Below are 22,545 nucleotides of genomic sequence, written 5' to 3'. Positions count from 1 at the left end.
CTCCGTTCCCTGGGAACAGCCCCCCCCGCCCCTGGCTGGTCATCTCTGTCTCCGCTCCCCCGCCCGAGCCCCCGGTGGGTGCTGGTGGTGCCTCCCCCCCCGCGCCCACCCCAGCTGCGCGGCCGAGCGGACAGGTTGCTAAACAAGTTAATTCGATCAGGGCGTGGGGCTGGCGCGGAGCGAGGCCCCACTGTCGGGCTGCTGGAGCTGTGAAAAGTTAATTCAATTAAGTTTTCCCTCTAAACTAATTAGGCAGCAATCTGCCACGCAAGGAGCTGCTGGTGCTACCCAGAGCCGGGGGGAGCCGGGAGGGCGAGGAGGAGGAGAGAGATGCAGGGGGGAGAGCAGAGGGAGGGGAACGCGGAGGGGAGTGGGACGAGGGGTACGGCCAGGGAACTGTCCTGCATCCCCGCGGCTCCCGTGGGATGTGGATGATCCCTGCGGATTGTGGTGGATGAAGGGAGATGGGTGCTGGCAGCAGAGTGCCCAGCTGTCCCCAGTGCTGCCGAATGGGGAGGGGGGTGAAGGCTGACGCCCCCTGCCCCCAAAATGGGACAGCGGGGAGGGCTGGGCACAGTGGGGGAGATGGGGACAGGGACCCCTGTCACTCCATCCCTCTGTGTGCTGGGGGCTGCCTGTGGGCTTGGAGCTATGTCCATGTGCCTGGGTGGGTTGGGGTCCCTCCAGAGCTGGTGGGGGGAGATGATAGGACCCTCTCCAATGGGATGCCCTCTGATAGGACTGCTCCAAAGGGACCGTTCTGATGGGACCCCTGTCTGATGGGGGACTCCTTCCAATGGGACTCCTCGAGTGGGACCCTTCTGATGGGTGGACCCCCTCTGATGGAACCCCTCCAATGGATCCCATGCCGATGGCACCCTCTCTGATGTACCCTCTGCAGTATCCCCTCTGGTCACACTCCAGATTCCCCCAGCTCTAGCCCCAGCTTGGTTGGAATGACAGCACCCACCTCATCATCCCTGTATCTCCCACACTCTCCAGCCTTCATCGCCCCATGGAGTCCCCCAGGTTATGTGTCAGGGGGTCCTGGTGGGTCCCCCAGCCCCACAGCTGCTCCCAATGGTGCCGGAGGCCTCTGTCCACTGCCACACTGTTCCTGGGGACAAAGATGGGGTGCTCCAGGGTGTCCTGAGCCCCCACTGGCGGCACCCTCTGCACCCTCCTGACTGGATCAGGAGCCAGCATGGGGTTCTGATGCTGGGAATTGAATGTGTCTGGCACAGCCCAGTGGTCCTTCCTCCAGATCCCGTTCTCCCAGGCACTCTTCCTGGCAGTGGAAGCCCATTTACCTGTGTTGGCACCAAGAAAGCGACCTCTAAGGGTTGAGGAGGGCCCATGTGGTCCTGGCTCTTGCATGCGGAGCTACGATCCATGGGGCTGGCACAGCTTGGCACAGTGTGACATGGCATGGTAGAGCGTGGCACAGTGTGGAATGGAATGCCATGGCATGGAACAGGATGATGTGACTTGGCATGAGTGTGACCTGGCACAGCATGACGTGGCACAGTGTGATGGCACAGCACCGTGTGACGTGACCCAGCACAGCATGGCACGGCAGGGCACACCTGTAGCCCCCTGCACACCTGAGCACACAGTGAGGGCACGCCCCAGCAAACAGCTGTGCTCAGAGCTGCACACCCACGTGCACCTGTGTGCACCTGTGGAAGTGAATCTGACCTTGGGAGGCTCCAGCAGAGCCTGGTGACACTCCCAAACCCTCCAGGGATGGGATCCTGCTCCAGGCCCCAGCATTAAGCCAGAAAAAAGCTACTGGGATAGGAAGGGGGTTCAAGGCATCCCCCACCACACCTCCTTGTATCCCTGGAAGACAAGAACCAGCACCAGAACCAAATGCCGATGAGGACATCGGGGTAGGAGGGAACAGTGGGATGAGGATCCTGGCTGCATCCCAAGGGACAGTGATTCAGAGCTAATTAATCCTGAGGGGGCTTGATTTCCATATGTATTTCATGTTCTCCTCTTTGAAACCCATGGCTGGGGTGGCCCCATTAGTGACCATGTCTCCTATTCCACCATGAGCAGCTCCCTGAAGGAGCCCCCATGGGGGGGCCACAGCCTCCATGTCCCCATGGAGACAACTTGGACAGCTCAGTTCCACCTGAGCTATTAAATATTTCCTGGAAGGTGGTCATGAGAAAAAGGTTTGCACCAGGATGTTGCCTGGCTGGGCTGGGGAGATGTGACAGTGGGTCCCAGCTCCCAGTGGTGTTCCCCACTCTTGGTGACATTCCTGGCTCCTGGTGACAAGCAGAAGACCTGGGAGTGCCCTAAGATGAGGATGGTGGTCCCAACGGCCGCTCCTTCTGGGGACACAAAGGGTTGGATGCGCAAAGCATGTTTATTGCCATAAAGAAACAGGGACAATACAGAGCAAGTGCGTGCCTGGTGGCTTTTATACTCACACTCAGTTCCCATCCCCCACCTTGCCAGCCCAGCTATCCCAGCAAGCCCCCTCCCATGGGAATGACAAATTCATCCCAGCTCCTGCATGGTCCACAATTTGCTTCCCCCCTCCTTAAAAAACTCCAACACCCTGTGAAACCCCAGGACCTCCACTGACCCATCCCTGAATGGCACCAGGGCACCTTGTCACCCGCAGCTGCACCCCCAGAGCCCTTCATGCCCACCCCGGGGCAGCTCCTGCCCATATCTGTGTCCGTGCCTGTGCCTGTGTCCATGCCCAGAGGTGGCAGGATTGCAGCTCTGCCCTCTCTGACACTGCTCACTCCAGCTCTTGGGGTATTTCATTGCCACTGTGAGCGCCCAGTGCTGCCTACAAGAAGTAAGTGATGTTTTCGGGGTTCAGCGGTGCCTGGATCTCCAGTTTTCGGGCCTTGCTGTCCTTCTCTACAATCTCCAGCCGCAGGGTGGGCACCTTGGATTTTCCTGTGCTGGAGGAAGACCCCTCTGTGGTTTTCAGCAGCTGCTTGTCTGAATCCTCCACGGTGATCCTGAGGGTGCAGCCCCGTGGCAGCAGGTCCTGTTCATAGGCAGCTGCCAGCTGGTTCACCACACGCCGCTCCACCTGAGGGACAGACCAGATCCTGACAGGAAAACCCTGTGGAAAACCTCCCATGCAGATGGCCAGCTCCTTCCCACCCTCAGGTAGTGCAGAATCATGCAACCTTCTCTTCATCCCACTTATGCCCTGTCTCTGGAGTGTGGGTGTGACACTTCCTCCCCCAGACCACTGACATCTCTCCAGAGACGAGGAGGGTCAGACCCACAGTCATGAAATCCCAGAAGGGTTTGGGTTGAAAAGGACTTTTTAAAGTTTGTTAACATTTCATACCCCCTGCCATGGGCAGAGACACCTTCCACTAGACCTGGTTGCTCCAAGCCCTGTCCAGCCTGGCCTTGAACACTTCCAGGGATGGCACAGCCACAGCTTCTCTGGGAAATCTGTGTCAGAGCCTCACCACCCTCACAGACAACAATTTCTTCCCAATATCCCACCTAACCCTGCCCTCTTGCAGTTTGAAGCCATCCCCCCTTAACCTATTACTCCAGGCCCTTGTCCAAAGTCCCTCTCCAGCTCTCTTGGAGCCCTTTTAGGCACTGGAAGCTCTAAAGTCTCCCTGGAGCCTTCTCTTGTCCAGTTTTAACACCCCCCAGCTGTCCAAGCCTGTCTCCAGAGCAGAGGGGCTAGAGCCCCCAGAGCATCTCCATGACATCCTCTGAATTTGCTCCAGTGACTCCATCTCTCTTTTGATGCCTTTCCAGTCCTGGCTCTCCGTGGGCAGTGGGGCTGGAGGTGACAACATGAACTTCACCCCAACTTCCCTCTTGCCTTCACCTCGTGTTTGATGGAGCGGGCACCATAGTGAAGGTTGTAGCCATCAGCCAGCACGTCCATGACCTCCCTGTCCCACAGCAGTGTGATGTTGTGCCTTGCCTTGGCCTGCCGGGGGGAGGGAAGGAAGAGAAGGAAGAATTACGGATGCCCCGCAGCAAGCCTGGCACCCTTCTCCTTGAGCAGCGAGGATGCTGCACTGCAGTGTTGAGAAGGGCTGAGCTCCACCAGGCCAGTTCCACCACAACAAAAGGACCCCAAAATCCCATCTAGCCCCCAGAGAGCTCAGACATGCAAAGACCAATTAGACAAATGACATCTCTGAAGGTGGCCTGGAGCTCCAGTCCAAGAGGAACCATCTCTGCTGCTCCCAGAGGTCCTGATTCTCCCCAGCACCCCAAGTCCAACAGCTTGTATGATGATAGTAAAGATATCATTGTGTCTACCCAAGGATAGATGCTGCGCCAGGGATTTCTTACAGAGTTATTCTGAGAAGTCCCCTCTAAAGCCCTTGATGTTTTTTTACCTTTTTGGCCCAAAAATTGAGCTCCTTGTTGACCAGCTGGATGAGCTCTGAGTGGCAAAAAGGGAGAAAATAGACAATTTCATTGATCCTGCCCAGGAATTCGTCCCGTCTGAAGTGAGCCTGCAGGGACAAGGGAGGAGGTCAGCAGGGAAAGGGATGGTGACCCCGATGGGAACAGCAGTGAGAGTGGCATTGCAGAAGGAGCTCCCCAGGGATCGTCCCACCTCCCACAGCTCCCAGCAGCCATCCAACCCCATGCCATGGAGCTGGACAGCACCCAGAGGTGCTTCAGAAACATCTTAAAGAAACTGAAGGTCACAGCGATGTCACTGCAGTCAGGTTTTCCTGACCTTGGGAGAGCAGAGAGCCCCCAAATTGCACTGCAGCGCTTCCTGTCCTGTGTCCCCTTCCCACCATGCATCGTGGCTCCACTCCAAGAGTAAAGAAGCTGTGCTTTATTTCTGCTGGGCTCTGACCTTGCTGAAAGGTCCCTCCAACATTTTTAGTGGGGTTACATCCCTTCTCTCATAGCTGGGAGAGAAACACAGGGAAGGAGTCTGGGACCAAAGCTCAGGACACCTAAAACATCAGCCATGAAAACACTGTCCATACCTTCAAGATAGGGCGAATAACCTTTTCCTTGAACTGCTTGGAAATGGTGATCTTGTCAGTCATCTGGACGTCCTCTGGAAGAGAGGTGGATGGCAGGTGTCAGTAGGGGCAGTGGGACAATGGCTTCACAAGCTAGAGCTGAGGGCAAGGAAGGGTCTGGGGGGTACTGCAGGACAGACCTGGGACCTCCACATGTGTCAGCAGTTTGCTTTGGCAGCGTGGTGTCCCTGCACTTGGCATTGTGGACAGCAGTTCTGGGTGTCCTCTGGTGCTCCAGGGGAACATCCTATGCTGATGTGGCTCCCTTGAATGGCCAAAGAGCCCTGGCTCTGCCTCTGCTCCCTGCTCTGTGCCCACAGGAGCTGCTCCCAGAGGTTTTGGGCAGCTGAGGTGCCAAGTTGGGCTCCACAGCTGCCAGTGACCTGACACACAGAGCACACTGGCCCTCTGGGGCTGTGAGCACTGGAAGAGTCTATGGTCTCTCCCACAAACACCAATCTCATGTTCAGGGTGCCTGCGGCACTGCTCTGGCTGCAGTCTATTTCCCTCTGCTGACTGCAGATGGAGCCAGGGTCTGGCTGCTCTCGAATCCTGGCTCCCAGCCACTCTGGATGCTTGGCTGCAGCATCACCCATCTTCCTCCCAGTGCCACATTCCTCTTTGTCTTCATCATCCCAGTTCTTCCCACAGCTTCACCCATTCTGCACCCATTCGCCTCCATGTGCTGTTTGACACCAGGGTGCTCACAGCAAGATAGATTCCTGTGCTCTGGATTGGATCCCAGCATGCAGGGCAAGGGAGGGGACACAGACCCATGTTGGGTGCTGGGAGCCTATCCCAGCTATGCAGCCCAGATGAAGATTGCTGCCCCTCACCAGCAGTGGCAGAAGGGGTTCTCAGGCTCCACTGGATAGGTGGTTTAGGTTGGAAAAGCCCTCTGAGACCATCAAGTCCAAGCATTTCCCCAGCACTGCCAAGCCCACCACTAAACCATGTCCCCACATTCCACATCCACACATCTTTTAAATCCCTCCAGGGATGGGAACTCCACCACTGCCCAGGGAAGCCTGTGCCAAGGCTGAACAAACCTATTGGGGAATAAAGTTTCCCAATATCCAACCTAAACCTCTCCTGGCATAAATTGAGGCTGTTTCCTCTTGTCCTGTCACTTTTTACCTGGGAGAAGAGACTGATGCCCACCTGGCTACATCCTCTGTTCAGGCAGTTGTAGGCAGTGAGGAGGTTCCCCCTAATGCCCGAAGTGGTGCAGGGTGCTCTGGAATCACCTGATCCAGTTCCAACCCCTCTCTCACGGGCAGGGATGCCAGTAGGTCTGTCCCAGTGTTTTGGCAGAGGAGAGCTGGAAAGGCAGAGGAGCCAGCACTGCTACCAGCATTCCCACTTCCCACATGTAATACCTGCTGCTGCCACTGGTGGATGCAGAGCCCACTGGGGAAGCAGCTCTTTCCCTTTATCTTCCCATTTATCTGCCTGCCAGGCGCTTTAGTGACCTCCTGCCGTGGCATCTCCACACTGAGAGTCAGGAAATAGGCAGGAGATCCTCTAAACGCAGTTGAGGGCAGCTGCTGTGCCCAAATGCCCTCCCCCGCTCCTGTCCTGCTGCAGCTGTACTGTCCCAGAAATTAAAATTCAATGCTCTCCTCATTGAGCAGGGAAACGTTTGGCATTTTCAAATGTTATTCTGGAAAGTTCAGTTGACGATGTGTTTTGTCCTTTACCCAGCCTGATAGAAGTTTAAAGATTCTGAATTAAGTCAGCGTCGACGGCCACTTCTCCAAAGTAAAAGGAAGAGACAGGGAGAAAGAAGCAGGAAAACAGATTTGATGCCAAAATCCAATGTTTTTTCCTACTCCTATGGAGCTGATGAAGGAATATGGTGTATCTGAGATGGCACAGGCTGCTGGATACCTTGAGAAAGATGTGATGTCCAGACAATTAAGACCATAAAAAGATCTTAAAAACCCCAAAGTAAGTTTTTTAAGATTGATGAGAAAAGAAGGGATGCAGTCACTGCCCATGGCTGCCTGGTTATCCAGGCACAGCAGGACCTGATGGAAACAGGCTTTCCCTCTGCTCCATGTGACAAACACTGTCTAAAAGGGACAGTCCCTGGTGCTAGCATCACTTTTCATCTATCCATCCTCAGAGTTACCAGCAAAGGCACTGGAGGTTGCACATCAGGTTGTTAATTTCCAATATCAGAGACTGCCCTTGCTCTCCTCATTCCCCTTTTATTACCAAATTCACATTTTGGGAAATTTTTCTCCAGCAGCCTGGTATGTGAGGCCAGGGCTCCCATTCCATGGGGAAGTAAAATTCATTAAGCTCAGTCCTTTTGGGAAGGACTGAGCGGAAACAAAACTTTTCCTCTTTAATATGAGCACCTGAACCAGCCACAGTCTTTTGCAGGAAGCATTTAGAAAGGTCCCTAAAGAAAAGGGGGATTTGATAAAGAGAATCATGGAATCCCAGAAGAGTTTGGGTTGAAAGGGACCATAAAGACTATCCAGTTTCAATCCACCTCCTCTGAAATCCTCATTATTTGACACTGCATCCTTCAGAGGGAGATTGTGTCTTTGAGGCTCTGTCCAACCTCTCAGCCTTTCTCATCTTGTACTCACTTCTTGTTTCATGCCAGGTTGGATGGGGCTTGGAGCAACCTGGTCTAGTGGAAGGTGTCCTGGCCTGTGGCAGGGGGTTGGAACTGGGTGGGCTTTTAGGTCCCTTCCAACCCAAAGCCTTCTGGGATTTCATGACTTCCTGGCAGAGGAGCATTCCCAAGTCATGTGGACCAGTTTAGGACCAGTGGAGAGGGGACTGAAGGGTCTGGGTGTGCCCCCTGCCGAGGGATGGCTGAGCTGGTATCAAACAAAGTTGTGTTAGGAAGGAGGGAGATTCTTTAGGGATTTGAAGATTGAAACTCCAGTACCTAAGTTTTCTGCGATCCTTTTCTTGCTCATCTCCATGGCTTCTTGCCGGAGCTGCAGTGCATGCTGTGCAATCTCCTCACTGGCCACATTGGAGGTCATGATGAAGATGGCATCCTTGCAGTCAATGGTCTTCCCCTTCCCATCTGTCAGCCTGCCCTGCAACAACAGCAAGATGACACCAGCCGTGTCAGCAAGTGCTGGAGGACATGGCCAAACCACCAGGAAAAAGAACATGGGTCCCGTTTTTCCCCAGAGTGGATTTAATTTTGAAGGGATGCCCAAGGATTGAGGTGGAAGGAAGCAAGGATGAGGTTGGAGAAGTCCTTGTCTCTCCCAGGAATGGCAGGAACTTGTCCTGCATATGGTCCCAGTGTGCCCTATCCAGGACAGAACTGATGGAAGCGCTGGGAGATGCCTTGCCAGGAGGAGGGTTGGGCCAGTCCATGTCCTCATTCAGCCTGGAGAAAAGGCAGTTCAGGGAAGACCTTCTCGCTCTCTACAGCTCCCTGACAGGAGGCTGGATCTGGTACGGGAGTCTTGGTCTCCTCCCAGGGGAGGAGGGACAGGACAAGAATAAACGGGCTCAAGTTGCACCAGGGAAGGTATAGGTTGGAGATCAGGAAACAATTCTTCCCTGAAAGTGTTGTCCAGCCTTGGCACAGTCTACCCAGGGCAGTGTTGGAGTCCCCATCCCTGCAGGGACTTAAAAGCTGTGTGAACGTGGCATTTAGGTTTAGTGGTGGGCTTGGCAGTGCTGGGGGAATGCTTGGACTTGATGGTCTCAGAGGGCTTTTCCAACCTCAGTGATTCCATGACTGTGTGGCTGCCCATATGTAACTCCCCAGCCTTTGACCCTCTGCCTTGCCTCCCTGTGGTGGTTTTAGGTCTGGCACAAGCCCCAGGCTCAGCTCAGGACTGATGCTAATGCTAATCCTAGGCTTGACCCTAACCCTGCCTGTGGCTGTGGTTTGGGCTGGGCAGAGCCCACAAATAACCATGTTATGGCTGTAACAGAGTGACCTGAGCAGCAGAGCTCCTCATCCCTGTGGGATCACCTGGCAAACCAGGGCTGCCCAGCACCACCACTGCTGCGGTGGCATCAACCCTCAGCCCCCCAAACCAACCCAGGAACCTTTCCAAAGTACCAGTGCTCTTGATTAATAATATAAAAAAGAGAGGGAAATAAGGAAAAAAGCAGCATCTCCCCAGGCTGTTTCTTTCCTCAATCCATCTCCAACAGCAGAGATCCAGCACAATGACACAAATCCTTGTTGGGTGCTTGAGATTAACATTTGGGTTATTGCCCTGTCAAGTGCCTGGTACAGGAATTGATTTCACATTGAACTGCTACTGTGATGATCTATGCAAGAAAAATGGTGTTATTAATCCTTAAAAGAAAAACAAAAAAAACCCCTCCAAAACCTTCCAGCGTGTTGCCCTGGAGTTTGGTGGCCTCTGAGGACAGACTGGGACCTTCAAAATCAACCAGAGAGCTAAAGAGTGACTTTGGACAAAGGCCTGGAGAGACAGGATGAGGGGGAATGGCTTCCCACTGCCAGAGGGCTGGGTTAGATGGGATATTAAGAAGAAATTCTTCCCTCTGAGGGTGGTGAGGCCCTGGCACAAGTTACCCAGAGAAGCTGTGGCTGCCCCATGCCTGGAGGTGTTCAAGGCCAGGCTGGATGGGGCTTGGAGCAACCTGGTCTAGTGCAAGGTGCCCCTGCCCATGGCAGGAGAGGTGGACTAGATGAGCTTTTAAGGTCCCTCCCAACCCAAATCACCTGACTCCTCCACCTGTTATCCCTCTCACTCCTCACTGTCACCTTCTGCATGTCCCTTGTGTCGACTCTAACCCAAAATGTGGATTTACCTCATCAAACAGCTGCAGCATGATGGTGAGCACATCAGGGTGGGCTTTGTCCACCTCGTCAAAGAGTACCACGGCATTTGGGCACTGCCTCAGCTTTTTGGTGAGCTGTCCACCCTCTTCATGGCCCACATAGCCAGGCGGCGAGCCAATGAATTTTGCCACCTGGGAGGAAGGAACAGGAAAGGTGAAGGCTGGTCCCTGGACAGTGCAAATGAAGCCCTTCTGGTAGCTTGTCAGGCCACCGCTGCTCTTTGCTGCTGACAAAACAGGTTCTACATTCTTTGTGACACCTATTGCACCCCAGGTATCCCAAAATCAGCTTAATAAGCAACAATTAAGCAAAATAAAGATTGAGCAATTCCCTGCCCAGATCTCGAACCAGCAGAGCATGGACAGGCGGGAAGGCACCAGCCCTGCTTTGCTATGCAGGGTCTGAGCAACCTGTCCCAGATGTCCAAGATTTGTTTTCATCCCTTTTAGCCTTTTTAAGAGCAAGGATTCAAAGGATTATGAGTGGCAGGTGGTTCTGGTGCAGAATCAAAGCCACAAGTAGCCTTTGTGGGAAGAGGCCACAAGTAAAATACTTTTCCTATGTCATCACTGCTTGACACAGTGTTTTTTTAAAATGAAGTTTAGAAATTTAGAAGGTTATATAGAATAATATTTCTGACAACAGGAATGTTTTGGCAAAATGACAATTTCTGACATATAGCTTGGTGCATCTTACATCTACCTTACATCTATCTTACATGTCTGAGCGTCATCTGAAGCCACAGTCCGTTATCACAGAATCATGGAATGGTTTGAGTTGCAAGGGACCACGTAGTGCCAGCCCTACTGCCATACACAGGGACACCTTTCACTGCACCAGGTTGCTCCAAGCCCCATATAGTCTGGCCTTGAACACTTCCAAGGATGGGGCAGCCACAGCTTCTCTGGGCAGCCTGTGCCAGTGTTTTACCACTGTCATTGCTAGGACCTTGATGCTTTTTGGGGAGACAGAGCCCTCCAAAGGGATTTAGGACCCCCTCAGCTCCAGGGGTGACCCTGGTGAGATACTCCATCCCTCCTGTAGCACCAGAATTGGGCAGGAGTTGTGATGGCAGGGGTGGACTTGGCACTACTGTCCTGTCTTCTGCTGGATTCTCCCCCTTTCCTCCATGGAAGGTAGGCTGAGGCAATGATCCCACACTGGACTTAGCAATGTTTTGGGGATAAGGGGCTTGGGGTAAGCTGTGCCTGCCTGGGCATTGGTTGGTGCTGAACAGCATGTGGCTGCAGGTTTTCATGCACAAGAAGATCCTCTGGATTCCACCATCTCTTCTCAGGTGCTCTCTCCCCAAGGGCAGACCCCACCCCAAGGGAACCCACAGCACTGGACACATATTGTTAAACTTTTCCTTGTTCCTTGGTCTCTCTTCCTAATTTGCCTCAATGTCTTGGTTCCAGCCAGGACAGGGTTAATTTTTGCAGTAGCCAGGAGGGGCAAGGAGTCTCTTCTGGGGAGAAGGGGTTCCTTTTGGTCAAATAAGAGTGGTAGAAGGACATGGTTCTGAGCTGGAGCGTGTGGCTGGGTTGGGTCAGTGGGCATTTTGCATGTGAATCGCTCTCTCTCTTTTACATACTTGTGTAATTAATATTGTTGCTTGTTTGTTTTCTTATCTCATTTCTGTTTCCAGTAACTTGCTCTTATCTCAACCCATGGTCTTTACCTTTTGAGCTTCCAGTTCCACTCTCCAGCCCGATGCCATGGGGAGGGACAAGGGGAGGTGGGGCGTGAGTGAGTGACTCGTGGTTTGGAATGGGAGCACTAAACTGGGGAGTACCATGCCTAAACCAGGACACTCAATTAAAGTTGCTTTCTGGCAACTTACTTGCAATTTAATTCACAACTTGGAACAACTCCTGCTGTTCTGCTGTGCTCCCACCTTGACACCCCAAAATGCCCATTTTTTCTGGATTAAATTTGAAGCTGCTCCCTTTCAGAGCCCATTTACTGACCTCATGCCTCTCCTGGAACTCCGACATGTCCAGTCTGATGAAACCCTGCAAGAGACTTAAGATGAGATTTGATCAATCTGCTCACTGCCAGAGCTGGAGCGGTACTGACAGAGGTGAAATTTTCTAAATAAAATAGAAAATTTTTGTGGTTCAGCTTTTTAGAAATCAATCACAAGAAGAATGCAACACCCCTCCACAAAAATCCAACAAAAGTCATAAAGCTGAGGTGAACTGGGCTTGTAGGTGAACCGGGCTGAAGTGAACTGAACCTGTAACAGAGAATAGTGTTAGTGAATTTATAGCTTCCACCCAAGTTTCCATTTTGCATATGAAAAGCTGATGATTGACTGCAGGTACTGAATGTCCTGATCACGGAGCTGTAATCCACATCCTGGAGGTGAAAGGAAAATAAGGGAAGGAGAGGGAAGGGGAGGGAAGAGGAATATTTCAGTTGGAAAGGACCTACAGTGATCATCCAGCTGACGCAGAAAAAGCCAAGCCTTAACTTCCCAGCATCATCCTGGACATGGTCAGCTGGACATAACCACTGTCCATGGTAGAGAAGGAGACATACATCCGGGAATACATCTCATCTGGACATGTGTACGTGGCACACACATGGACACCATTACATGGGGATCTCAGAATTAGAGAACAGAATTTTCTGTTTGGGTTGGAAAAGCCCTCTGAGACAACAGAGCCAAACTGTTCCCCCAGCACTGCCAATCCCACCACTAACCCATGTTCCCAAGTGTCACATCCACGCAGCTGTTAAACCTCTTCAGGGATGGGGACTCCGCCACTGCTCTGGGCAGCCTTTTCCAGAGCTGAACAGACAGGATTTTCCCTAATATCCAACGTAAACCTCCCTAGCTCCAGCTTGAGGCAGTTTCCTCTAGTCCTGTCATTTGTTACCTGGGAAAATTATGGAATCAGAGAATGGTTTGGGTTGGAAGGGACCTTTAGGACTATCCCGTTCCAACCCTCCTGCCATGGGTAGGGACACGTTCCACTAGACCAAGTGGCTCCAAGCCCCATTCAACCTGGTTTTGAACACTTTCAGGGATGTGACAGCTACAGGTTCTCTGGGAAAAATATTCCCATGCAATAATTTCCCTGAAAATTATTAAAATGTCTACCCAGGGCAGAGCAAGATGGAAAAAACTGACTCCATCTTTCAGATGAAAAAGGGACAGTTCCAGGTTTTCCTTTCTTAATCCATCAGTTCCTGTGAATTGCTGCCCCTCATCAGAGCCTGTGGGGTGTATGACCCCCTCTCATCCCTCACTGGGGCACCAATGGCTGAGCTGGTTCATTACTAATAAATCGCAGATTCCTGCTGCTATCAAAGTAACACAACACTCAGGGTTTAACTGATTTCCCCACTGGATGTCTGGCCATGGAGCAGTTCCACGTGCAGGATTAGGGATGAGGGTGCTTGATATCCAGGATTTATGGCTTCTGGAAGGCAGTTATAGAGGGATGAGGAAAAGAAACCGGAACAGCTGTTTTTACAGTCTTGGTTCCAGTTTGGTCTTCTTTCTACACGTGTCGCTGCATTGTGTCCATTCACTGCTGGAGGATGTGGGGAAGAGGGATTCATCTGCGCACAGCTCTGCTTGTCTTTCCTCCTTTTCCCTAGCTCCATGTAGGAGAGAGCTAAGCACCTCTTACAGGTAGGCAGAGGCTTAAATGTGAAACATGGGAGAGAATGGAATGGAACAGATTGGAATGGAATGGAATGGAAGACTGGTATGGAATGGATTTGAATGGAATAGAACAGAATATTGCAATGGAATAGAACAGAACAGAGCAGAATAGATTGGAAGTGAATGGATTGAAATAATTGTAATGGAATAGAATAGACAGAATGGAATGGAAAAGAACAGAATAGAATAGGATAGATTGGAATGGAATGGAAACCCCAGATTATCACTGAAGTGTCCTTCAGCAAAGCCACCACCTCCATGAAACAATTCCAACTCATCTTCTCTAAAAGCTGCCCACTGGGTAACAAACTAAATAATTCAAACTGCTTCTGGATACCAAACACTTCAGCACTTAAAATTCTGAGCAGGAAATCAATGTTGCATTGCTACAGTCCATATCGGCAGGATGTGACAAGTGGTGGAGCTGGGGACATGGAAAACAGATTCCTGGAATTTTATCCTTCTAACAATTTACAGTGATATTAGTAATAGAGGCAAAAAAATATGTTCACAACATAGGATGTCAAAATGAGAGCAAAATCCATCAGGGAGCACAAATGTTACATCCGCTTAAATTTTTACAATTCCAATATTCTGGTGACATAGACAGGAGCACAGACAGTGTCCTGGGCTGATCCCACAGCATGGGCAGCAGGTGAGGTGGGGATTTTACCCCTCTGCTCTGCTCAGGTGAGACCCCACCTGCAGAGCTGCCTCCAGCTCTGGAGTCCATCGAAGGGGTGTGGAGTTGTTGGAGAGAGTCCAGAGGAGGCCATGAAGATGCTCCGAGAGCTGGAGCCCCTCTGCTCTGGAGACAGACTGGGAGAGCTGGGGGTGTTCACCTGGAGAAGAGAAGGCTCCAGGGAGACCATAGAGATCCTTCCAGTCCCTAAAGGGGCTCAAGACAAGGGCATGGAGGGACAGGACAAGGGGGAATGGCTTCCTGCTGACAGAGGGCAGGGTTAGATTGAAGAAATTCTTGGCTGTGAGGGTGGTGAGGCCCTGGCACAGTCTGCCCAGAGAAGCTGTGGCTGCCCCATGCCTGGAACTGTTCAAGGCCAGGCTGGATGTGGCTTGGAGCAACCTGGTCTAGTGGAAGGTGCCCCTGTATTTGACAGGAGGGGTGGAACTGGATGAGCTTAAAAGGCCCTTTCAAGCCAGACCTGTCTGTGACTCCATGACCTTCACAAGTCTGTCTCAGTGCAGCAGAAGCCCTTTTTCAGGGCAGCACACCCACACAGTGAACCCCCTGATGAACCCCCCTGCCCCATTACTGCCAACACAAAGCTGGGATGAGCCATTACCTTTTTGACGTCCTTATGGATGTACTTGGCTGTTTGCTTGGCCAACTCTGTTTTACCTGTTCCGGAGAGGGAAAGAAGAAACTTGCATTAAACCAGGTCTGTCCATCTTCTGTCTGTTCATCAGCTCTGCTAACACCAGGGCTGGAACTTCCTGCAACCAATACGTATATTTTTCTTGGGAAGTGGGTATTGCTGTTTTATCTCCAAGATCACACCCCACTGGGGTTCCCAGCCTGGGCAGGGTGAACTGGTGCATTGGAACAGCAGCATCTCTGCATTGGCTCCTTCAGCTTTAATTGATTCTCACATGATGGGAACAAAGCTCCCATCCCAAAGAACAAAAAGATATGGATAGATCAGAGTTTTGCTATATTGGATAGATCAGATTTTTGCTATATTTACCCTCAATATTTCAAGTTCCTCGTGCAATGCCTTGTAATCTCCAAATAAAGAATTTCAAGAAAATGGGGTGTTTTTTCTTCACTTTATATAAGACAATGGTCAAAAAATTCTGGGACTAGAAACAATCAGTAATGAAGCAAATCCACCCTGATGAGGGTAAACACACGCATCAACTCATGCCAGGCCATGTCCTGTGCTCCCAGCCCATCCATCTGGGGAAAAAACTTTAAAAGGCAGTTTTATTGAAGTGTGGGTACCAGAAAACTTCTCTTCCATACTGCTACCCCCCCAGCATGACACTGCTGACTTTGTCAGGCTGATCAGGGGAAGGACTGGGCTGATTTTGACTCCTGGGGTGACCAGCAAAGCTGAGGTGAAGCCTGTCACCCCTTTGGAAGATGGATGCTCTGGGGGTTCACACTTGTCCCTCGCACACCCATCAGCAGTGCACTGCACATGGATGCCTGTGGGATTTACCTGCACACTGAAAAATAAATGAGCAGGCACAGAAATAACTATTCTGAAGAAAAAAAGCCATGTGTTTTTAAAAGGAAATTAGATTAAAAAGTACATTCTTACTGGAGTATTGTACATCTGCCCACAGCTGTATTGCAGTCACAACAGATCTGGTGGGTCAGATCAGCAAATCACCAAGAAAAGGGCTAAAAAAATGGGAATTCATGGGGAATTAATTCTACTCCACCTGATAAATCTCTGCCAAAATTCTGCATTTGATTTCAGTTAGAGCTTTGCTGACTTTGGATGATGCTGGATCAGAGCTCCTAATGTGTAAGGATGCAAGAAACTATGTTTGGAAAGGATAGGCAAGGCAAGGAAGAGAAGAGAAGAGAAGAGAAGAGAAGAGAAGAGAAGAGAAGAGAAGAGAGAAAAGAGAAACGAGAAGAAAAGAGAAGAGAAGAGAGAGAAGAGAAGAGAAGAGAGAAGAAAAGAAAAAAGAAAAGAAAAGAAAAGAAAAGAAAAGAAAAGAAAAAAAGAAAAGAAAAGAAAGAAAAAAGAAAAGAGGGAAGGAAAGGAAGAGTAAAGCCCCCATGGAAGGCCATGGGAGTGGAAGAACCAACAATTTACATCCCTGAGCCTTCAGGTCTGCTGTAGCAGGGCAATGAAGTATCAAAAATATTTTATTCTGATTTTATACAGCTTTATAGCAACTTATTTGGAGTTAATGCTTGTCCTGGCACTGTTCTGTGGCAGTGCATGGTCTCGCCTGTGCCCCTTAACCCCTCCAGCACTGGAGCATCAGCACCTTCTTGAGCCCTGTGGGAGGCAGTGGAAGCAGGAGAAGCCCTGAGGTTGCTCCAAATGTCACAGATCAGTTACTTTAAAGCTGTTTTGTTGGGGTTTTTTCCACAACTAAAAGTCATTTGGACCATTTCATGAACTGATCAGCTGTCATGTGGCATTTGATTGGGCTAGAGGACAAATCTTATCGGTGTCAATAAAATCCTGTCGTTTCAAAGCAATCTGTGCCCACAGGAGCAGACAAACAGAGATTCAGTTTGCAGGCAGCAAATTTTCACTATTATCCCACCATTCCCACTGGAATAGAGGGGTTTTCACTGGAAAGTTGTTAATGTAACACTTTTACTCTGAAAACTGCCCCTTTTTGAGACTCAGAGTGGGGGTTGTCCTCTGGGATAACTCAGCATGAGGCTGGATGTGGCTGGGTGTGCAGGTGTCCAGCTGTGGTCACCCTGCTGGATGATGGGTGACCTGCTGAAAGATGACAGTGTGTTTAACTGGCATTTTATTCCGACCCTGCAGCCCTGCAACAGCTCCCACCCCCTCCCCTCGGGGCTCTCCATCCCCCTCACCACAACCCAAACGTTACCTATTCCAGACGATCCCAAGAAAAGAAACACCAGTGGGTGCTCCTCATCATACCAGCCATTTTCCTTCCTCCGAATAGCTGTATTTGAAGACAATGAAAACAAAAAAGAGGGGGGGAAGCATATAAATCAATGCCACAAAGCAAGTGTAATTATCACTAAGTATACACTATGTTTTACTGCTCTCTACCCACTCCCAGTCCTCCCTGCCATTAGTGCTCTCTAATTTGATTAGCCAGCCAAGGCCCCAGAGACACCTAATAAGGTTAGCATGGATTTGGAAAGCTGCCCAGAGCAGATTTCGGATAAAGTTTTCCAGGATGTGCACTCAGCGTTGCCAGGGAGACGGTGGAGGAGGGGGACAAGGATGGATGGATGGACAGAGGGATGGAGAGGCACACCGCCTTGCCAGCTCCCAAGTGCAGCCTTTCTGTGAGGAAAAAACAGCAGTTTTAAAGAGGTTTATAGGTTATTTCTGGCATGGAATGGGAAGAGGGAGGTGGCTGAAGGTCACAAACACTCTGAATTGGTGCAAGGATTGGGAAAAGTGTGGTGATTATCTCAGTGCCTCTCTGGACAGCAGCATCCAAGTGAATCCTGGGTGAGATCCCAGTGGAAAATTTTACAAAAGGCAAGAGCCCGGATTCCCTCCCAAACTCCCAGTCCAACCAGCACAACCCTTTCTCAGGACAGACATGGATCTGCTGTGCAGAGTGGGTGATGGCTCCTACCCCCATGGGTGCCCACAGCTCTCCAAGGTGCTCTTCAGCTCCTGGAGCAGCCTCAGGCTCTGTGACCGTGCTCACCAAGCCAGTAACATCATTGCACTGGGCTTAGTTGAAGGAGGAGGAGCTGCTTTTGAGTCCAAAGGATCAGATCTCATCCTCCACTGGCTGGATCTGGTCTCTGAAACACAGAAGTGGTTCTCCTGGATCAGACCAGCATCTAGTTCAATGTGAGAGATTAACTGACATCCCAGCCTTACTGCTTTATCCACAGTATTTCAATCCAGCCTGTATTACAGCTCTTACATGGAGTTATGCCTTCCCCATGAAATTTTCTAAGGTGTTTTGTAAGAGAGAACATGCACTGTACAGACTCAGGACCCCTCAGACCCAGCAAGGTCTCATGATTGGCGCATGGCGCTCCCAGATGCAGCCGAACCCAGAATGTGGCTCATTAGGAAGCAGGGCATGAAAACAGCAAGATGCCTGAAAATTATAACTAACAGGAATTTGAAGGTAACAGGGGAAAACAGCAGCACTGGAGGTGGGATGAGCAGAAGGAAAACACTGGGAGAGCTGTGGCTTAAAGGTCTTGGAATGCTGCTGCACACAGGCATGGCAAAGCTCGGCCTCTGCTGCCTTTCAGTGGTGCCCAGAGCAAAAGCAGGAATAAAGCCAAGAAACTATAAACCCACTTCTCTTTGTGACTGTCACCCTCAAAACACAGCTCCCTCATCTCCTTCTGGCCACTATCCTGGGTCCCAGCCTCTGTCCCTGTGCCTCAGTCCCATGTCTCCCTGGAACGAGGCACTGGCTGGCTCTGTGTGGAGCTGTCGGTTTGTTTTCTTCCCAGAGCTGGCAGGAGAGCACAAGAGTGGCCTTTAAAACTGGGGGATTCTTCAATTCCATCTCAAAGTCAGTCCATAAAACCCTTTTCTTGATGGGATATGGTAAATAGAAGACACCTAAGAAAAGGCATCCTAGACATGGTATGCCAAGAGCTCTTCCTGCAGGGGAGAGCAAACTGACATGGGAAATAAATAGTGCCATTTTGCATGTAAAAAGATTTGCATATAAAAATATTTAAACAATATTTCCATTTTGCATATAAAAATAAATGGAATGTCACAGCCTACAGCCTGACAGGGAAATGCTGCCTCTGCCAGTAGGGACACGCTGGGATGATGTTAAACAGCAGCAGCTCAAGTGAGATATTCCAGCAGCTGGATTGTATAGCTGCATGGAGGGGTCTCATGGGAATTTGGAGCTGCAAGATCTGCATGAAACCGAGCTCCTCAGAGTCCATGTTTGTATTCCAGGAGACCCAGGCAGCATGGGAGCCAGCACACCCAGTGAGGATTAGGAAAACAAGAGCAAAGCCTCACTGCAAGAACAAATCAATGAGCTGAGGTTAACGACGAGGGGTGTGAGGAGTGACCTGACCACAGTCATTAAGGATCTCCCCAAGAAGGCACCGAACTCGCTCAGCTACAGAGAAAATTAAGGTGCTCCAGGGGCTGGAGCAAGAGGATCAAACTACAAATAAAGCAGAACAGTTTTAATAACGAGGGTGATTAACCACTGCAGCCACTTAGGAAGAGAGTGGGACTGAATTCCTAATCCCTGTAAAGTCTGCAGGGAAAGCCAGGAGGGCTTCCCAAAAGGCAGTGGTAGCTCAGGATGAAGATAAAGATTTGCATCGCTGCCCAAATATAAAAAAACCCCCAGTTTAACCTTAAATCTAAGGCATGTAGAATCACGTAATTGTAGAAGGGTGTGGGTTGGAAGACCCACAGTTCCAACCCCTTCGGAAATGGGACTGAGCACTGGGATTGTGCATTTAGTGGGAGCTGGACCCCAGTGCTGCAAGAACTTGCCATTCCGTGCCTGGACACAGGCAGATGCATTACCTGTCCCCTTGGCCATGTTAATGAGTCCTGACTCCTGGCAAGTCTAAATTAGTTTGGGCACAGGGCCAGATGCAGCACTGGCTGGTGCCTGGCTCTGTCTCACCCTGCCTGGGCGTATCAGCGCAACAGACCAGCTTGGCTTCAGCCAGCGATCTGGCTCTGTCCAAAATCCTGGCCAAAGCCTGGTGGGAATCCCGTCCTGCCCTTCAGCTGCTCACTGGCCATGTCACCCCTGGAAACAGCCACCGCAGGAGATGAAGAGGAGAAAATGCTCTGCCACTGGCAGGGAGGTGCACAGAAGCGTCTGTGCTGCATCCCTCTGTGTGCCCTTCCCAGTGCTGCACATGCTCCTTCTCTGTGCTTTACAGCAGTGAACGGGAGGTCAAACACCTGGGGTGGGGATATTTCATAAAAATTGATGGGGAGTAACACAACTGCCGATAATTCCTGCAGCTATCTCAGCTAAGATAATAATGGTAATAAAGGTAATAAAAGTAATAAACTTCTGCTTTGGGGCATGGAGTGACCACTCACAGGGTCAGCATGTTCAGGGTCCAAAGACAGTGGGGTTAAGTGCCGCCTTCTTTCCCTCCCCTCTGCAGCAGGATGCCAGAGTTTATGGATAAATGCTCAAAGCAACTCCATGGATATAAGGCACCCCTTAAAAAACTACCATAAAGTTAAGAGCTTGAGATTCAGCATGTGATCTCTGTCAGAAGATGCTGAGCATCATATTTAGGAAGAAATTCTTCCCTATGAGGCTGGTGAGGCACTGGCACAGGTTGCCAAGAGAAGTTGTGCCTGACCCATCCCTGGAAGGCGAGGCCAGAACTGGGGTTAGAGCAACCTGGTCTAGTGGAAGGTGTCCCTGTCCATGTCAGGGGGTTGGAATGAGATGGGCTTTAAGGTCCCTTCTAACCCAAACCATTCCCTGATCCCTAGTCAGCAGGTTAGTCAAACCATCAGAGTGATAAGGTGTAAACGCTTTTCTACAAGCAGCCTTAAAACAATGAGCTATTCCAGCACACAGCACTCTTGAAAAAACTGTTTGGAAAAACTGAAAAAATCTGGATATCCCTAGGGAAGGGATACTACTCCCTAGGTTCCATGACTGGGGCTGGAGGAGGCTCTCCCAGGTTGTCCAGTGCAGTGTTCAGTTTCAGCAACAGGAACAAAAGCTCCATCCCAGGCCAGAGCAATGCTCAGCTTCAGCAGCAGCAACAGAAGCCCCACCCTGGGCCAGGGCAGAACATCAATGCCAGTTCCAAGGATGAAAGTCTCAGCTAGGAAAGCCACAGAGCACTCTTCTCCTTGGAGTTTGTACTCCCAAAGTAGCTGCTGGCCACGCTGACTGTTCTTCATTGTCACCCAAGCATGAAATCCATGCTCTGCCTCTGGGAAAGCTGCCCCCTTCCTTCCTCCTGGCAGAAGTAAATAAATAAATAAATAAATACCAGGAGGGAGGTCACACTGCTGTGCTGAAATCTCATTATGACATTCAGCCGCAATGTCCAAAACAAGAGCCTGATGATGATGACGCTGGGGCCTTCTTCTGTGGAGCTGTTCCTGGCATTGCTGCCGTGCTCTCACTTTATTTCGTCCATCTGTAACGGTGTGACTGCAGCCCTACGTCTCCGAGAGGCCCTTCAGCCTGCTATTGAACTGATAAATTCACTGTATTACTTTACACAAATCAATACCCCAGCAGTTATCAGCACTTGATGTGACTGAAATTGGTTTCAGCCAATTTGTGAGTGTAATAAATGTCCATTTATCAAATCAATTCATTCTGCAGGGCTCCTCGGCCCGTCCAGGTTTGGGGTACCACGGGGTGAAGGCTCTGGGGCCAAACTTGCTGTGGGATCATTGCCTCCACCCAGGTTCTGCATTGATGCTCCAGGGTCTGCAGCATTCCCAAAGAAGTGCTCTTCCAGCCCTGCTGCTGGCAGCTCAGGGTTATGGAACTCCAAATTAGACCAAAGCTGCATCCTTGCAAAGTTTCACCTGACCTACAGGCAGCAACACACATCAAAAAACAGCCCTCATAAAGGATCCTATATTGTCCAAAATAACCCAAATTTTCTTTGGGCCAGAGCAGGATGACAGTCCCGCTCATCCATTTTCCTACAGCTTTGAAATACTGACTGATTTCAACATCACACCTGCTCAAAATTGGGAATTTTATCATTAAAATGTAGATTTTTCTGCACTACCCTTTCTTCAAAATCCCTAAAAAATAAACAACACTTTTCCTTCCTCCCTCCTCAACTTCAGGAAGAGCTGGAACAGATTGCTTCAATCCTCAAGGTCTATTCACCCTAAAAGGGGGAAGTGGTGGGTTTGAACCACCCTACCTCTAAGTAAGCACTGACTGGCAAACATGGTATATCCATATAAAAAAAGGTATTCTTTACCTGGCATAATATTTAGGATATTAGAGCACAAAACAAATACACATACATATATATACTAATCTCAGAGAGGAGAGATCCTGCTGATCCCTTCTGCCTCCGCATCTTTTAGTGAAAAGGCAAATCAGCCCTAACCAGATCCAAAGCTCAACCATTTATGGAAGTGCCTGGAAACAGAACCCTAAGCCTTTTAGCTGCTCATTTGCATGTACCAGTTAGAGAATCCCAGCAGCTCCTGAGCCAGCAGCAATGACCTGCCTGTTTCTGATGCCAGGAAATGGAATATTTAATGGGGATTTTGTTAAGATGAACTGAACATCTACACCCACTGAGGGGGGTGGCCAAGCTGCCTCCCACCATCACCCAGTCAGGCACTGGTAACAACCTTGTGCCCTGGGAGATGCTCAGTTACTATCAGTTAACCCTCATCCACCTTCTCCCA

General features: G+C 50.4%; 1 protein-coding gene across 2 annotated transcripts in view; it reads right to left on the bottom strand.

Moving 5' to 3' along the window:
- Window positions 1-2,361: 2,361 nt before the first annotated feature.
- The window catches only part of CLPB (caseinolytic mitochondrial matrix peptidase chaperone subunit B), a 74,122-nt gene continuing 53,938 nt past the window's right edge, over window positions 2,362-22,545 (bottom strand). Inside the window, exons 8-16 of one of the 2 annotated variants that reach the window (XM_042031452.1) lie at window positions 17,060-17,137; window positions 14,809-14,864; window positions 11,796-11,840; window positions 9,795-9,956; window positions 7,924-8,080; window positions 4,974-5,047; window positions 4,362-4,481; window positions 3,839-3,943; window positions 2,362-3,067 (exon numbers count right to left, since the gene is read on the bottom strand). In XM_042031452.1, coding sequence (XP_041887386.1) covers window positions 2,816-3,067; window positions 3,839-3,943; window positions 4,362-4,481; window positions 4,974-5,047; window positions 7,924-8,080; window positions 9,795-9,956; window positions 11,796-11,840; window positions 14,809-14,864; window positions 17,060-17,137 — 1,049 coding nt within the window. In that variant the 3' untranslated portion in view covers window positions 2,362-2,815. Of the gene's footprint in view, window positions 3,068-3,838; window positions 3,944-4,361; window positions 4,482-4,973; window positions 5,048-6,173; window positions 6,334-7,923; window positions 8,081-9,794; window positions 9,957-11,795; window positions 11,841-14,808; window positions 14,865-17,059; window positions 17,138-22,545 lie in introns of those variants that run through there. The other variant, XM_042031453.1, reaches the window with a different exon arrangement.

The sequence above is a fragment of the Corvus kubaryi genome, unplaced genomic scaffold (genome assembly GCF_017639235.1).
Source record: "Corvus kubaryi isolate FWS band 111438036 unplaced genomic scaffold, C.kubaryi_AGA036_p1.0 37341, whole genome shotgun sequence".
In the NCBI taxonomy this organism is placed as follows: Eukaryota; Metazoa; Chordata; class Aves; order Passeriformes; family Corvidae; genus Corvus; species Corvus kubaryi.
Note: the sequence above shows the minus strand (reverse complement) of the source record. Positions and strands in the feature narration are given on the sequence as shown.